This window comes from Agelaius phoeniceus, chromosome 8 (genome assembly GCF_051311805.1).
Source record: "Agelaius phoeniceus isolate bAgePho1 chromosome 8, bAgePho1.hap1, whole genome shotgun sequence".
NCBI classification, from domain to species: domain Eukaryota; kingdom Metazoa; phylum Chordata; class Aves; order Passeriformes; family Icteridae; genus Agelaius; species Agelaius phoeniceus.
This window is the reverse complement of record NC_135272.1, coordinates 13,820,294-13,837,812: the sequence shown is the minus strand read 5'-3', so window position 1 is coordinate 13,837,812 and position 17,519 is coordinate 13,820,294. Positions and strand designations below refer to the sequence as shown.

At 46.2% G+C, this 17,519-nt stretch overlaps 1 protein-coding gene across 1 annotated transcript in view; it reads left to right on the top strand.

Moving 5' to 3' along the window:
- The window catches only part of HMCN1 (hemicentin 1), a 161,259-nt gene that overhangs the window by 124,209 nt on the left and 19,531 nt on the right, over window positions 1–17,519 (top strand). The window contains exons 63-84 of the mRNA XM_054638146.2: window positions 51–200; window positions 1,225–1,384; window positions 1,956–2,080; window positions 3,480–3,663; window positions 3,836–3,933; window positions 4,833–5,117; window positions 5,762–5,952; window positions 6,601–6,682; window positions 7,561–7,697; window positions 10,634–10,775; window positions 11,795–11,939; window positions 12,672–12,799; window positions 13,433–13,589; window positions 13,766–13,887; window positions 14,071–14,235; window positions 14,417–14,524; window positions 14,660–14,797; window positions 14,931–15,065; window positions 15,298–15,567; window positions 16,046–16,236; window positions 16,602–16,815; window positions 17,286–17,420. Coding sequence (XP_054494121.2) covers window positions 51–200; window positions 1,225–1,384; window positions 1,956–2,080; window positions 3,480–3,663; window positions 3,836–3,933; window positions 4,833–5,117; window positions 5,762–5,952; window positions 6,601–6,682; window positions 7,561–7,697; window positions 10,634–10,775; window positions 11,795–11,939; window positions 12,672–12,799; window positions 13,433–13,589; window positions 13,766–13,887; window positions 14,071–14,235; window positions 14,417–14,524; window positions 14,660–14,797; window positions 14,931–15,065; window positions 15,298–15,567; window positions 16,046–16,236; window positions 16,602–16,815; window positions 17,286–17,420 — 3,462 coding nt within the window. The remainder of the gene's footprint in view (window positions 1–50; window positions 201–1,224; window positions 1,385–1,955; window positions 2,081–3,479; window positions 3,664–3,835; window positions 3,934–4,832; window positions 5,118–5,761; window positions 5,953–6,600; window positions 6,683–7,560; window positions 7,698–10,633; window positions 10,776–11,794; window positions 11,940–12,671; window positions 12,800–13,432; window positions 13,590–13,765; window positions 13,888–14,070; window positions 14,236–14,416; window positions 14,525–14,659; window positions 14,798–14,930; window positions 15,066–15,297; window positions 15,568–16,045; window positions 16,237–16,601; window positions 16,816–17,285; window positions 17,421–17,519) is intronic.

Here is a 17,519-nt window from a genome sequence, read left to right as displayed (position 1 = left end):
GTTTGCTCCCTGTAGCTGGTTTGGAATGATGACTTGTTTATGTATTTCAGAAAACTTGGATTCTCTTGAAGTTCATATTTTATCTGGTGGAAGCAAGCTTCAGATCGCTCGCTCTCAGCTCCTGGACAGTGGCACCTACACTTGTATTGCCTCCAATCCAGAGGGGAAAGCTCAGAAAACCTATGTGCTTTCCATCCAAGGTAAGGAATGGGGGAAGATGCAGGGAGCAGAACTGGTTGAACATTGGGTAAATGTGAAACTGTCTGTGCTGGGGACACTGAGATCACATAACCACATAGAAAAGTGGAGAATTTGGACGGTTACTTCTGGAACCAGAGGGGAGAGTGGTTGGAGAGTTCCATAATTGTAGTCCAAAATTTGCACGGAAAAGAATATCCTTAATCCCTGACTGTGGAACTTGAAGAGAGTTGTGCAGCTCGTGTGTGTCTGCTGTTGGTCACATCCCTGCTCCTGCTGAGCACTGGAGCTGCCTTGGTTGGCTGTGAATCAGCACACAGAGATGGATTCAGGAGCAGTGTCACCTGTTGTGCCATGGCAGGAGTTAGCAAAGACCTACTGCCAGAATTTCCACCCCCACCTCAAATGACAAACCCTTATTTGCTATGGAATTGCCTCCTGCCTCGCTGTGAATCACTCTTAGCCTGTGATTGTTGTGTTTTCCTCTGTTCCTAATGACTCATCCCCGCTAATTGCACTGGTGTACCCCTGCCTGCCAGTTTTCCCCCAAGTTCAGGAATGGAATGTCAAGCTGGTTGTTTGATCAAATGTGTCTGAAATTGCTTGAAACACTCAGGACTTATTAGTGGAACTGACAGTCTTGACTTCATGGATAGCAGGACTTTCATCCTTGTTCCTTGGGAATGCAGGCTGGAAATGGCTTTGACTAGGATGGAATTATTAGTGTGACTGTTCACAGGGCTATGATGGTGTTGGTCACAGAATCCCAGACTGGTTTGGGCTACAAGAGACCTTAAAGCCCATCCAGTGCCACCCCCTGCCGTTGGCTGGGACCTTCCACTATCCAAACCCCATCCATCCTGGCCTTGGACACTTCCATGGGTCCAGGGGCAGCCACAGCTGCTGGGAGCCTGCCCCAGGTGCTGTACTCACTGCTGGTGCTCATGAGCTACTGCAGTGGGGCTGTTTCTAGTTCAGGTTACATTTCTTGCTGCTGAATCTCATCCTTCCATGGTGCATTTCCAGTTCCTCCCAGTATTGCTGGCTCTGAGATGCCGAGCGAGGTCAGTGTCCTCCTGGGGGAGAGTGTCCAGCTGCTCTGCAATGCCACTGGAGTGCCCACCCCGGATGTGCAGTGGCTGAAGGATGGAAAAACAGTTGCCAGCGATGATTTACAGAGGATAAGGCAAGAAAAACTAGCAGACACTGCTAGTATAGATTCTCTTCTATAATTTTAAGGGCCCTAAGGGGGGAATGGGAGGAGAGCCTGAACTGGAGCTTAGCCAGGTTAAGAACATCATCTCCCTCCTTAGCTTCTATAAATCAAGTATAATTTGTTAGTCCTTTGATTTTTAAAAACTTCATTTTCTTAACAGAGATAAGTTTATGATACTTATGTCTTTCTCAGTTAATAAATTCCATAAATGTTTATCAGCTTCATGAAAGTTTATTAAGGTCATTTAGTTCCTTTGGGGGGGAAAGATCTGAGGCATGGAAATATTTTACTTAATGCTTATCATTATGGGTCCTTCAAAAGCCTGGCTGGAGTTGAATCTTAAAACCAAGTTAAGCAGGACATCTCTAGGAAAAACTTCTAAGCCTGTCTCTAACAGAAATATTTTGCAAAACACAATGCTTCTCTCATCAAGCTCCCAGGAGGATAGAGGTAGTTACTGAAATGTCCAGACCAGATTGTTTATTTGCTGTGTCAGAGGAGCACTAAACAAACTCCCAGTGCTTTGTGATGGTCCTTGTAGAGTGACTCCAGATGGCAGCACATTAAACATCTCCAGAGCTCTCACCTCAGACACAGGAAAATACACTTGTGTGGCTACTAACCCTGCAGGAGAGGAGGACAGGATTTTCAACCTGAATGTATATGGTGAGTTCTGCCAGATGTGAAACCCAAGGCTGCTCCATAATCCTATCCTTGGGAGTGCTCCCAAGGGAGAGCCCAGAGAGGAATGCCTGTCTGCAGTGGAATCCTGCATGCACATGTTTCCAATTGCCTGTGCTGTAGATATTACACAGGATGCTCTGTCAATGACAAAAGGGTTGAAATTGCTGGTAAATGTGTTTTGGGATAAACAGGAATTAATTCTTGGGTGGATTTCATAATAGAGGGATTCTGCTTGTGGTGATTTTTTATTTCTTGTGGGGAAGATTATATTGGGGCTGATTTCCTGTGACCCTGCTGTTTTGTTGTATTATCTTCCCTAATTCCAATCAAAGCACATCAGCTATGAACAGAGTGGTATGAAGGGAGCTGATAGTTAAAGGTCCCAAGAGTTTAGAAATGAGGGAGTGTTGGAGGAAATTGCACAGTTTGACATCCAGTGGCTAGTTAGTGTAATCCTTTAGCAGTATAGAGAGTGGATATTTTAAGTTGTGGAAAATGTGGTCATTAAGTGGAGGGAGGAGAGGAGAGTTCTGTCCAGGTAGGGTTTCACTGCAGGGTAGGTGTCTGTCCCACTTACACAGAGTCACTGGGAACACAGGCACAAGGAGAGCAATAAGAGATGACCTTTGGTATCATAAAAAACAGTGCTGAATGATCACAGCACATCTTTTTGGCACAGAATGGCTCTGCACAACAGCAGGGAGTTTGTGCTCAGTTTGCATTGGCTGAAGTTCAAGCAATAACCAACTTAAAAGTCTTATTGGTGTCACTGTCACAGTGAGTGATGGGATCCTCACTGAGCCAGTGCCTGGAGCTGCACCTGGCTGGGCTTCTTTATGTAGTGAACCCCCCAAGGCCATGGCTTTCAAACTAACCTGTAACCCCAAAGAGCCCCAAAGCAGCAGTTTGTGTCATCATCCAGAATACTTACCTAGGCATTTTGAACTTTCTCCATTTAAGAATGAAATAAGCAGATGCATCCAGACATCAACAAATTAACTTTCCTCCTCTGTGATTTCACTGTGTTTAAGATTTATTGAAGGCCATGAGTTTGAGTGGTCCCTTCTGGCCCTGGGTTCAGCCCATCCCTTCCTGCACTGTCCTTCTCTCCCCAAGAATTTAAGGCCCTAAGCTCCGTCTTGCTTGCTGCAGGCTGGCAAATCAAAGAGAAGTCTGCTGTCATTGTACAGTGCCTCTGATTTGAAATATATAAGTGGATAATTTTTAGTGCTCAGTATTATTGTCTGAGGATTTGCTCTACCAAAAATGGGATCCTGTTAGTGAATTGCCAGTGGGGCATTGGGGGCAGGATTTCCTGCAGGATGAAATGGTTTCAAGAGCCTGTTTTAATGCATTCCTTTCCATCATCTGCAAAATGCAGTTCCTCCAATGATAGCCAATAGTAAAGATGAAGCAGAGGAGCTCACTGCCCTTTTGGACACCTCCCTAAATATTGAATGTGCTGCTGCTGGGACCCCCCCACCACAGCTCCACTGGCTGAAGAATGGCCTTCCTCTGTCTGTCTCCTCCCAGATCAAGCTCCTCTCAGCTGGGCAGATCCTCAGGTTGGTTTTCTTTTCTTTTAACTGGCTGACTTTCTGTTCTTTTTTGCAGTATCAGCATAATTCTGCTGTATTTTTGGAAGCAAGAGTAAAATTTGGTCCAAACCACTTACAATAAAGGTAATGTGTTCCATGTATTCCATTTACAGCTTGCTTGAATTGCTTTTTTCCTTAGGCTTACCCGAGTGCAGATATCTGATACTGGAGTGTACACTTGTGTAGCATCTAACAGGGCTGGAGTGCACAACAAACATTACAACCTGCAAGTTTTGGGTGAGTGTTTCTGAAATGTTTTATGTAAAGAATCTTATTTCTTGATTTCTTAAACCTACTCTTTAATTTTCTTTCTCACCAACACCTTATTGCAGATAGCCACAATTACATCTTAGAGATGATCACTGGGAAAATACTAACTTGCAAAATGTTGGAGTTTTTTTAAATGAGAAGTGTTTTAACCCTACAAAAGTCCTTACTTGAATTGTCACTCATAACCATAAAATCACATAGTGGTTTGGGTTGAAAGGGACCTTAAAGCTCATCTAGTTCCAACTCCCATAATGTGTCACAGGTTTTTTTAGAAAGAATAATATTCAATTTGTAAGCAAAGTTTAGCATAGCTGTGTAATTGGGGAAGTGCAGAAGGGGCAGCTTGTTCCAGCTCTTCTGTTCCTGGAATACCCCTGTGATATGTGTGACAGAGCATTGTCCTTGCAGTGCCCCTGTGCTGTGTGTGACAGAGCTCTGTCCCTGTGCTGTGTGTGACTGAGATCTGTCCCCATAGTGCCTCTCTCCTGTGTGTGACAGAGCTCTGTCCCTGTGCTGTGTGTGACTGAGATCTGTCCCCATAGTGCCTCTCTCCTGTGTGTGACTGAGCTCTGTCCCTGTGCTGTGTGTGACTGAGATCTGTCCCCATAGTGCCTCTCTCCTGTGTGTGACTGAGCTCTGTCCCCTATCCCTGTGCTGTGTGTGACTGAGCTCTGTCCCCTGTCCCTGTCCCGTGTGTGACTGAGCTCTGTCCCCTGTCCCTGTGCTGTGTGTGACTGAGCTCTGTCCCTGCAGTGCCTCTCTCCTGTGTGTGACTGAGCTCTGTCCCCTGTCCCTGTCCCATGTGTGACTGATCTGTGTCCCTGCAGTGCCTCTGTCCTGTGTGTGACTGATCTGTGTCCCCGCAGTGCCGCCCAGCCTGGACAGCGCGGGGAGCACGGAGGAGGTGCTGGTGCTGCGGGGTGACACGGCCACGCTGGGCTGTGTGAGCGATGGCTCCCCTGTCCCCAGCGTGTCGTGGCTCAAGGATGGCCTGGCCCTGTCCCCGCCCCTGGGGGCCCGCCTGAGCTCAGGCAGGCGCGGGATGGTGCTGCAGGTGCTGCGGGCAGAGCCTGCAGACACGGGCAGATACACCTGTGTGGCCTCCAACGCCGCTGGGCACAGCAGCAAGCACTTCGTCCTAAAGGTGCTGGGTGAGTGCTCACCTGTCAGCATGACACTTTAAACACCTCCAGGGATAAGGAGTGTTCCCATAGGCTCACAGAATCCCAGAGTGGTTTGGGTTGGGAGGGACCTTAAAGCCCATCCAGTTCCACCCCCTGCCATGAGCAGGGACACCTTCCACTATCCCAGGCTGCTGCAAGCCTGTCCAACCTGGTCATTTCCATTATGATAAATGAGAGGAATAAGGAAATGAAAGTTACCTAAAGATGTGTGAATGTGCAATACACTATGTATTTCCCAAGTACTGAAATGTGCTATAATTAATATAATTATATGCTATAAATTAGTAACTCTGCTTAGCAGAAACTCAGCTTGACAGGAAGATGAACAGCTGAAAGCACAGCAGTAAAAAGGCTGATAAATATAATTGCTGAAATCATACAGTGTTTTATGTGTGTTTTTTAAAACATTTTTTAACTTAAAATTCTAAATAATAAAATAGGAAAATTAATAGGCAGAGTCAGATAGAAATTACCTGAGTTCCTCAGTGAGTTCATGATACAGTCAGAAATAATTAAATGTAGACTAATTCTACAGACTCTACCCACAAGATCAATTAGTTTTTACAGGTGTTTTGAGTCCATAAAGAACTGGAATGTTTTTCTTTCTGCAGAGCCTCCTCATATCAATGGTTCAGATGAACCAGAAGAGCTCTCTGTCATTGTTAACAACCCACTTGAGCTTCTCTGCATCTCCTCTGGCATCCCAGTGCCCAAAATCTCATGGATGAAGGATGGGCGCCCACTGCTGCAGACTGACAATATTCATGTGCTAAGAGAAGCCCTCCGAATTACCAGTGCTCAGGTATAGTGTTTGTTTCAAAATAATCTCAGTTCTGCAATCCCTAAAATGGTTCCTGCCTTAGGACCATCCTCAGAGGTGTCCTAAAAGCCTCTGAAATTCACCCACCTGCATTTGTAGTTAGAGAAGGGTCCAGGTCAAACAACCTTTAAAAACTTGCATCAATAACCTAAGGCTGGGTCCAGCTGTGGATGCCCAGGTGAAGTTCCCCAGACAGAAGTGGGATAGAGCTTGGGATTGATTACTGCTTGTTTTGTTTGTAAAAGAAACACTTCTGGGCTGTACAATGAGGAGTTCATAGGAAGGAGAAACCATAAAGATGTTAATGACTGTGTGCACAAAAGGATTTCCTCAGTACCCAAACCTGAGCCTTCCTTAGGTGGATCCCTATAGCCAGTTCCATCTTCAGTGCTGGACACACATTATCCAGTGGGATTTTAGGAAGTCCTGAAACTCCTGAGCCATCTCTGAATAACCCCATCAAAGTGAAATAAAGACATATTCAACAACTTCATTACTTTCTTTCTGTGTCTCCTGTCCTTGTGTTCTAGTGCTGCCTGTTGTATGTTGTTACTGTGTTTGTATTTCTTGGTTTTGCTGAATTTCTCCCATAATCTGGAGTTTCTGCTGAAATTGTTCCTGTGTTTCCAGGTGGAGGACACAGGAAGATACACATGTTTAGCATCTAGCCCGGCAGGAGATGATGACAAGGAGTATTTAGTACGAGTGCATGGTAAGTTTAATTTAGGGAAAAAAAAAATTCCTCAAACTGTAAACTGTTAAGATACATGTCAGCATCTCATTTAAAAAACACATATTCCTAAAGATGAAATATTCTATGATATGATCATAATAGTGTTTCTCATTAAAGATGGTTATTCTGAATGTGATACACAATGTGGTGTTTGTGAGGGTCCCCAGGATGAGGGAAGAGATGAATCTGACTCCATGTCTCAGATGGAGATTTATTATTTTATGATATTATACTATATTATATTAAAAGAATGCTTTACTAAAACTATGCTAAAGAAAGAGAAAGTAGACATCAGAAAGCTTAACAAGAGTGATAAAGAAAAACCTGTGACTCCTCAGAGCCTGGACACAGCTGGACCATGATTGGTCATTAAATTAAAACAATTCGCATGGAACCAATCAAACATTCACCTGTTGGTAAACAGTGTCCAAGCCACATTCCAAAGCAGCAAACACAGGAGCAGCAATCAGATAATTATTGTTTTCATTCCTCTCTGAAGCTTCTCAGCTTCCCAGGAGAAAATCTGGGGCAATGAGGATTTTTCAGAAAATATCATGGTGACAACACAATAAGAAGGGAAGTTCCACCTGATTTCTGTTACAATTCCAAGTCTTATTTTGAATATCCAGGAAGCTCACAGATGTCAGTATTGGTTGGATCAAGTTTGCTGTGCTCACTCTATAGAGATGTGAAATACACTGCTATATTTAACACAGCTGTTGAGAGGAAGAACTAATTAATGATACCCCAGCTTTGCATTTATTTTCAACTTGAGATAAACTGGAAATTTTCAATCACTGCTGTTCTTGACAGTTCATATGTGTGGTGTTGATTTTGTTCTCTGTTTTTTGTCCCAGTCCCCCCCAACATCGCCGGCACCGGAGGGCCCCAGGAGCTGGCAGTGCTGCAGAACAGCCAGGCTATTCTGGAGTGCAGGTCGGATGCTGTGCCCCCTCCCACCATCTCCTGGCTGAAGAATGGAGAGCTGCTGGAGGTACTGAGCTTGCAGCCTTGGTGCTGGCCTTCTGCTCGCTGCAGTTGTCACAGCAGTGCTCCAGGTCTCCTGCTCTGCTCACTCACCCCTCAGCCCGAGTCACATACCCCCAGCTCAGAGCAGCTGGGTAGCCCCAGTGCCTCTGCAGTCAGCCCCAATGAGGCCCAGAGCCAGTGGGTGGAGTGGCCATCCCGCTGTTACTTGTTCTTTTTTCCTTTAGGGGGATCCCTTGCTCCTCCTGGATCCTCTGAGCAATGCTAGAAGCCTTCGGTAAACTCCTGAATGGCTTCCCAGGAAAGGTAGCTGAGACAAGACTGCACTCTATGTTTCCTTTGGCTATATTATGCATCCTCCTACTCTAGTAGCATTTAGAAAGGAATTCAAAGTTATTTAAAAGAAAATGGGTTGCTAATCACCAGGTTTTGTACCAAGTGCATCTTTCCCACTCAGAATTCCATAGTGCCATGGCAAGGCATACAGTCTTTTCTGGTTGAGGATAATTACCAAGATGAGGATGGTTTATAAAGAAGGGATTTTTTCCTTCCCACCCTTGGGACCACTCACAAAACAGGTCCTTCTTAACTGAACATTAAAGTTCAGTTACAAATTAAAATTTTTCTCTCAACCTTTGTTCATTTATAAAGAAACAAATACAGATTATGAATTTTCTCCTTTAGCTGTGACCCATCACTAAATCTTCACCCAAGTTTCAGCTTGTTTGCTTTCCTCTGACATGTCATTCCTCAGACTCTTTCTCTGTAGTTGATTTAGAAGAATTAAATGTAACTGGAAGAAAGATCTGGTGGGTGAACATGTCTTAAAAAGTGCTGCTAGGGACCATGATCTTAATATAGCCCAGGAACCAACTGGAAACAAATTTAACAGGACCATTCTACTTCTGGACAGTTGATTCTCTAATTGGGTGGTGAGGTTTTTAAATGAAAACAAGGTTGAACAAAGCTTGGAAATAAAATACAGGAATGCTTTTTGCCTTGGCCTTCATTGGAAAGCTTGTGTTTGGAAAGCAGTGCTTAAGGAACATAAACCATGAAAAGGAGCTCCTGTTAAAAATATTCACTAGAAAACAAAAGTAGAGGAACATTGTGACAGCCAGAGGTGCTCAGATGGTAACCTGGGAATTATCTTTGCACTGTTAGTTCTTCTCCTGCCTCATGAACTCATGCCAGAATGTGGGGGCTGAAGCTTCTTGGGACTTCAAAGCCCATCCAATGCCACCCTCTGCTGTGGGCAGGGACACCTTCCCCTATACCAGGTTGCTCTGAGCCCTGTCCAGCCTGGCCTTGGACACTTCCAGGGATCCAGGGGCAGCCACAGCTTCTCTGGGCACCCTGTGCCAGGGCCTGCCCACCCATGAGCTCATATGCTGGACATCAGGAGAAATCAGTGTCCTCCCCAGTGTTCAGCTGCTTTCTCAACTCCAAAGAAATGTAACAGCTGACTAATCCTGAGCAGCTGGAAATGGGTGTCCTTGGGTGTGGGAGGAGAGGTGAGGAGCTCCTTGGCAAATCATCCTCCTTTCCTGGAAAAGTGGAGGTGCTGCAGTGACAGGAGAGGGCTGGAGAAAGGCAGGTTCTCAGCCCACAGTGTTATTTCAATTTAAATATCACTGGTTTTGTGAAGCAGCCTTGTGGAGTTTGTCATTCCTCCCACTTTTGTTGTCTTCCACTGGGCAGATTTTGAGGTGAGGCCTGACCTAGTCCATCTCTGTGTGCTGACTGATGGAATTGTGCAGCATCACCTTCTCTAGCAGCAGAACTATGGAAAGATCTGGCCTTCAGCAGCTTTGAAGTTGTGGCACTCTTGAGGGATTTTGGAAATGCACATTGAGTTAAGAAAAGAATAGGAGCCTCCTGGCCTAACCTGGCTTTTTTCAAACACTAAAAGACTTGCTGAGTTTGTATTTTTTTTCCAACATCAGTTTTCTGGCTTACTTTGAGTAGAGCCTAAGGATTAAGTTATAGCTTCATTGCCTGTCTTCTGTTACCTCTAGGTTTCTGTTAGAAGCAATCACATAGGTTGTGTTCTCCACAGGAAAGGCCAGTGATAGCCCAGAATCTGCCAGTAACCCACCCTGGTGGTGAATTGTGTCACCTCAGAGCTCCAGCCCTGCACTGCAGCCTTGGAGCTGGTGCCTGGTGTGAGAGCAGAGTACCAGGGTGCTGGTGCAGAGCCAGTGGAGTTTCATCTCTCTGGGGTGCCCTTCTCAGACCCTCTAACCAGAAGAGTAGATGGGAATGTCAGCTTTGAGTTCCATCCAGAGGATAGGTAGCACATACTGGAAAAGCTAAGTTTGTGCTCTTTTTCCTGCTGTTACTTATCCAGTCACGTCTCTGAGCACTTGTAGCTGATGTTGCTGTCAGTGATTGATGCAGACACAGCCCAGGCTGGGTGTGGTGAAGCTCTCACTGAATTGGCTCCTGGCAGGGGCTGTGGAGTCACTGCAGGGCTGGGAAGAGGGGCAGCCTGTGCCCAGAACTGCTGGCTGGTGAATTCCTGGCTGGTAAACTGAGCTGGCTAAGCCTGTGCTGCCTCCCAGCTGAGCCAGACTGTGATGCTGGAAGTGTAGAGAAACTTTGATTCCTTCTGCCTGTGGTGTGCATAGACAACCAGATAAATTAAATTAATCTTGTGCTGTTAGGTGCCCCTTTCCATAAAAGCTCCAAAGCCTTTTGGCTCTGTAACAGGTGCCTCCTTCAGGCACAAGCCTCAGTAGGGGTTTCAATGGAGAACCAGTAACCAATGCTAAGTTTTAGAAGTTTTCTTCACCCTCTTCTCTTCAGGGATGTAAAGGAACAGTGAATTCAGTCCCTGGTTCATTGGTGCCCTTCTCTGCTGGCTCTTAGTGCAGTGCAGATGTTGTGTGCAGAGGCCAGCAGAGAAGGGCTAAAGCCCTGCCTGTGTCTGTGTGCCCGCAGGGAGGGCCCCGGCTGCGGATCCTGTCCGGCGGGAGGTACCTGCAGATCAACAACGCCGAGCTGGGGGACAGTGCCACATACACCTGTGTGGCCAGGAACGTGGCAGGGGAGACCACCAGGGAGTTCCTGCTGGCAGTGCACGGTAACCTCACGCAGCAGCCTCGGGCACCTTGGGCTTTGCAGCAGTTCAGGCAGCAGGAACTGAGCATTTGTGGTCACTCTCCAGCCGTGTGTTGGCCTCTCAAGCCATGCCCAAACTGTGCGGCCATGTGCATGGCCTCATGTCCCACTGCTGAGCCCACAGCTGGCCCCCAGACTAAGGGACCTGCTGGGCACTTGCAATGTGCACACAGTCACATCTGTGTGCTTCACTCACCATCTGTGGCTGCATCCAGCCATCATCCTGACAGGGAGTCATGGTACATCCAGAGTGAGCACCCATATCCAGGACTGACAAATGCTCTCAAACAGAGCAATTCCCAGAGCAAAACCCAGAGCAATTCTTTGAAGCATTTGACTGGCACCCTTGGGACAAGGTTTCACAGCTGGCTTGACAGGTTACTTGAGAGCTGTGGCAGCTTCTCTGCACCTGCAGAGGACAGGGCTTGAGGGGCCTTATGCTTCATACTTGTCCTGTGCTACCATAGCCCTGAGCTGCATTTTAAACCTTTTTATTTTCTCACCTCTATTCTGATGAGAAGTTATTCTACTCTCACACTCAGGTGACTGGAAGGAACTTTCCCCCCTGTTTTCTATTCTGTTTACAGCCCAGTCATGTGGGCCCTGCCTTACCCTGTGCCCCCAAAGACTGGCCTTACCTGGTCCAGCTAAAGTCCTTTTTTCTCCTTAGTGTGTGATCAGGAAGCAAGGATTCAGCAGCCTTAGCTTGCTGAATTCCCTGTGCTGAACTGCTGCTGTTTTAGCTCAGTGGTACCCTTTGCAGTAACTTGCAGAACTGACCTTTGCAATGCATTTCAGCCAAAATTTCTTTCTCCTTTCCTGCTGCACCTTGGCAATTACCGTCACCCAGAATGGTAAGAAACTTGTTCCTGTCTTTGCAGTGAGCCCAAACCCACTGCTGCACCTCTTTTCATGTGTTCAGTTTCAATCACTGCACTGTACAGTTACTTCTTTTGTGTCATCAGCAATTTTCCCTTGCAGTGGCTCCCACGATCCGGAGCAGCCCCCAGACTGTCATGGTGCACATCAACACCTCTGCCCTGCTGGAGTGTGCTGCAGAAGGAGTTCCAGCCCCCAGGATCACCTGGAGGAAGGATGGGGCTGTTTTTACTGGAAATAATTCCAGGTATTGCCCAGAATTTTTAGCATAAATAGTCTTCATTGCTACTTAAGAATCTATTTATTACAGAAACTTAATTATACATGAGATTGTTCTAGAGAAAAGTGGCAGCACCAAAGGTTTCACCTTTTTGTTGTTAAGAAGGATAAAAAATTCCTTTGGCAACCAAATATACTCATTCTGACATTAGAGATTTTGAAGAGTAAATGTAAAAAATTTTAGATTTTTATATATACACAGAGTTTTGGGATGAAGCCAAGCAATTTCATGTAGACCAAAAGCGATTCTGCATTTTCTAATACCTGAAACTTTTTATACATATTCTAGTACCAACTTTTACCATAGTGAATGGTTTCTGTCTCCTGATTGTTTTAGAAGGAAGAAGTTTGGCATTTTTGAGAACTGAGCCAAATGCTAAGGAATTCTGTTATATCTCAAAGAAAAAGTACAGGCATTAATTCAGATTTTTAAGGTTAAATGAGAAACCATAAAAAAGGGGGTTAGCTGTTTTCTGTAAATCCAGTATCTCTTATGTGAAATCACCATGTCAGCCAGATTTCATCATTTCTTTGGGAAATGCACATGCTGGGAAAGAGTGAAATCAGTGAGAAAACTCTGTGCCCCAATTAATGCATGCTTCATTTGGGCTGTTGGTTGTGTCCCCTGAGTCATCTCTTCTGTGCTCTGGCAGGGTGCCCTGTGGATGGCTGGAGGGCAGCCCCGTTTGCTCTGTTGCAGGTATTTGGTGCTGGAGGATGGCTCCCTGCACATCCCCTGGGCTCAGGTGGCTGACACGGGCAGATACGTGTGCATGGCCACCAACGCCGCGGGCAGCGAGCGCCAGCGCCTCGACCTGCACGTCCTCGGTACGGCTGCTCAGTCCACTGTCTGCAGGCTTCTTCTGACACAGGCAGTCTCAGTTTAGCCCCTTCCTAGCTGCTCTGGTTAAAAAAAACAGGGGAGAAGTTGCTGGAAAATCCCAGCTTTACAGAGATGGGGCAACTGAGAGGTGTTTTAAAAGATTTTATTCTCAGTCTCATTGAAGGGTGAGACATAAGAGATATAAAACTCAATGCCATTCTATCAGAAGCCAACCTATTTCCTGATTACAGTACCTTAGAAATGCTTTTCTGCCTGTTAGCTTTGTCACACAACGCTGCTAATACTTCTAACACCAATCACCTATTATTTTACCCCATGTGGTCTTGCTACAATGCATCTTTCACAGCTCTAATTCTCCAAAATATCTGGTCTTTTTGCAAGGCCATCTTTTGAAACTTGTTTCTAGTTCAGTCTCTCTCAACAATGTCATCTCTGTTCCATGGCCTTTCTAAGTCACCACGCCTTATCTCAGAGTTTGCATACAAATGTACAAGATTATGTGAACTTTCAGGCAGGTTTTGAGAATCCTTTACAAATCCATTTCTCACAAGAAATGTGTATATATATATACACATATATATAATTATTCTAAATAATTAGGCTTTGTTTGTCCTTAGTTCCTCCAACTATTGCTCCTGGGCAGACGAATATCACAGTTACTGTAAATGTGCAAACCACTTTGCCTTGTGAAGCCACTGGAATTCCCAGACCAGCAATTAGCTGGAAAAAGAATGGGCATCTGCTTAGTGTTGATCAAAACCAGAATACATACAGGTGAGTGGTGTTTTCTTTTTCATTGTGGGTTTCAAGTTTTCAGGGATGATTTTGGCACTTGAAAAATCTGTCTGTGCTTAAACATTACATTGCCTAGCCAGCAAATTCAGTGGGCTGATCACCTGAGAAGGAAAGAAGTATTTCAATGGCTTTTACTTTCTTTTTTCTTTGTTCAGACTTCTGTCTTCAGGTTCCTTAGTAATCATTTCTCCCACTGTGGATGACACTGCTGTCTATGAGTGCTTTGTGTCAAATGATGCAGGAGAAGATCAAAGGGCAATTGATCTCACTGTTCAAGGTAGACGGGATATTGCTACTATATGTGTGTGCCACCCAGAACTGCTTTGGGTTGTTCTGGTGTTGAGATGAGATTTTTATTTCATTCCTCTTTGATACTGATATTCATGAGTCTCTGGTATTTTCAAGAATTTGTAACAAATGAACGTGGACAAGTAACCTTTGCCCTGCTCTTGATTTTCAGTGCCCCCATCCATAGCAGATGAAGCCACAGAGCTCCTGGTGACAAAGCTCTCTCCAGTTGTGGTTTCCTGCACTGCCTCTGGTGTTCCCGTCCCCTCAGTTCATTGGACCAAAAATGGCATCAAGTTGCTTCCTAGAGGAGATGGCTACAGAATTCTCTCTTCAGGTAATGTGCTGCAGGAGATCAGTGCAATCAGACACATCCATAAGTAATGCAAACAATCAGAAATGCAAACAATCCCCCAGAGATCCTCTCTCTGATGGCTTGGAATGAAATAAGGGATGCTGTAAGGGAGCACCTGTGCCTGGAGGATGCTCTGCATGTTGTGGTGCTCTCTCTGCTCCAGGAGCTGTGGAGATCCCCTCTGCCCAGCTGGCCCATGGGGGCAGGTACACCTGCGTGGCCCGGAACGCCGCGGGCTCTGCCCACAGGCACGTCACTCTGCACGTGCAGGGTAAGCTGGAGGCTGATGAGCAAGGCTGGCAGCCAGCATTGCTACTTCAGCCTGCTCAGGTTGTACAGTTGTAGTGCTCTTCTGTATTGTCCTAGCCTTGAATGTTTGCTTTTCCCTTTTTCTTTCATTCCACAGAGCCACCCGTTATCCAGGCCCAGCCAGGGGCGTTGGATGTCATCGTGAACAATCCCATTGTGCTGCCCTGTGAGGCCACGGGCACTCCTCAGCCTGTGATCACGTGGCAGAAGGAGGGCATCAACATCATCACCACAGGTATCCTCCCAAAGCCTGGGACCTTGCCTGCTCCTGCGACACAGACACCCAGTTTCATTCCTGGAACTTGGGTTTCTCTTCTCCTCTAGTTCACCAAACCAGAAGTGTCATCCTTTGATTACATCTGTTTTAGGGAACAGTTACATGGTCCAGCCAAGTGGCAGTTTACAGATTGCCAGAGCAGCTGTGGAAGATGCTGGCACTTATATGTGTGTTGCTCAGAATCCAGCAGGCACCGCTCTGGGGAAGATCAAGCTGAAAGTTCAAGGTAAATCACCCCTTAAACTCCTCCTCTTGGTCCAAATACAATTCTGAGCAACAGAAAGGGACCTGGTGCTTTCCTGTTTGATGTGATACTGAACAGAGCTCAGGAGGTGTATTCCCTTTAGTTCAATGTCTGCTTTAAGGCATGCTTTTACAGTTATTTTCACCAATAACAAAAGAGTTCCTTGCTTCTTACAGCATCTAATTCTTTCAATAATTGTCTTTCTTCCTTTCAGTTCCTCCTGTTATCAAGTCCCACGTGGAGGAATATGTTGTTGCTGTTGATCAGTCTGTCACTCTGCAGTGTGAGGCTGAAGGCTACCCTGGGCCAGAGGTCAGCTGGCACAAGGATGGGCAGCAGATAACAGAGTCCATGAGAAGGAGAATGCTGAGCACGGGAGCTCTGCAGATCCTGTTTGTGCAGCCTGGGGACAGCGGCCGCTACACCTGCACCGCGGTGAATCCCGCAGGATCCAGCACCTCCAGCACAGAGCTGGCTGTGCATGGTAAGGAGCTCTTCCTAGGAGCATGAGGGCACTGCAACAGCTGCTCCAGACAGGCTGAGGACTCCCCATCCCTGGAGTGTCCAAGGCCGGGTTGGACAGGGCTTGGGACAACCTGGGATGGTCAAAGATGTCCCTGTGCACAGCAGGGAGTTGGAATGAGATGGGCTCTAAGGTTCCTTCCGGCCCAAACCATCCTGTGATTCCATGATAAGTGGGACTGTAGGGAAATTATGTGTGTTACCAGTGTGACCCTACAGAGAATAAGGAGCTAGGGATGTACAGGGAGGAGTTCAGGAAAATTGTGCTACTTAATATAGGGGAGTGTTATTAAGTTGTAATATTGGCCAGTTGCTTGAACTTTGGCACACAGTCATTGATGGAAATGGACAATCCAGGTGGTCCAGGCAAGGGATTTCTTCAGTCCAGTGTTGTGCTTGGATAATGCCCAGAGGAAATGTTTCAAATGATCTCCCCACAGTCCCACCCAGGATCCGCAGCACGGATACGCAGTACACGGTCACAGAGAGCTCCCAGGCTGTTCTGTCCTGTGGGGCTGAGGGGATCCCAGCACCAACAATTAACTGGAGGAAGGACAACATGCTGTTAAAAGACACAGTGGGAAAATACCAGACTGTGCCTGGTGGAGACCTCATTTTGGACAGTGTTGTGGTAAGCTCCTTGAATCTAAGCTATTACTGGACACAGTTGGCAGTGATAAGGTCCACTTCTGGGTTAGTCATTGTTTTATTTTGATTTCTTGTTCTTAATGTTCCAAAATAATTACAGAAGTTTCATTTTCCACTGGGGAGTAAAATCTGTGAAGAATTTGTAGTGGTAAATCCTCAGGAAGGGTAAAAAGTGTTAGTCATCCTTGAAATTTAGGGATGTAGAAGAGCTCAGCTGAGCATTTCTGCTGAATGCTTGTTCCAAGCCTTTCAAGATCATCTTGCTGATATGAGTGGCATGTGCTGTAGGATATATCCCAGCTGTGGGATATATCCCAGCTGAAATTTCCCCACCATGTTTCCTTCCAGCCTGAAGACTCTGGCAGTTACACCTGCATTGCCACCAACGCTGCTGGGGAGGACACACACACAGTCACCCTGACAGTTCACGTGCTCCCAGCCTTCACTGAACTGCCTGGAGACGTAGCCTTGGCCAAAGGAGAACAGCTGAGGTTAACCTGCAAAGCAACTGGGGTACCTGTCCCCAGAATAACGTGGACCTTTAACAATAACATCATTCCAGGTAGGTCCCTGATGGCCATTTGGCTGCAGATTTTTTTTCCCCTGTGCAGCATTGCAGTTTAGGGCAGGGAAGAAGAAAACTCTAGCTAGAATAAACTGTTAGTGATTGTGTGAGGAATATCTTTAGTGTTATGCAATCATGTAATTAAACTGCCTCTGAGACAGAGCTGTAAGGTGATTAAAAGATGATCCCTCTTCTGTAGCCAATCATGTAGCACATTAAAAACATTCCTAGCTTATGGTATTTACTCAGCATCCAGGAGCAATTGATGCTCAAAATCACGGGGTAGCTGAAGTGAACAGGTGCATGTGGGCAAAGGTCACAGCAGTGACTTTCTGTGCATTCCTGGAGTGTCTCAGGGATGCACAGGACCCCATGGCTGAGCTGCAAAGAGTGCACAGATCCAAGCACTCCTGTGAGCTGTGTACATTTCAATCCCTGCAATGACTCTTTCCCTGCTCTCCCTCCAGCACAGTACGACGATGTCAACGGGCACAGTGAGCTGCTCATCGAGAGGGTGTCCAAGGAGGACTCTGGGACTTATGTGTGCTCTGCAGAGAACACAGTGGGCTCCATCAAGGCCATTGGCTTCGTGTATGTCAAAGGTACATGAAATTCAGCAGTTGTGCTTGTTGCTGGACAGCTCCAGCAACCACTATCCTGGGTTTGGATAGTGGAGTTGGAATGGGAGGCAGGGGAAGGGA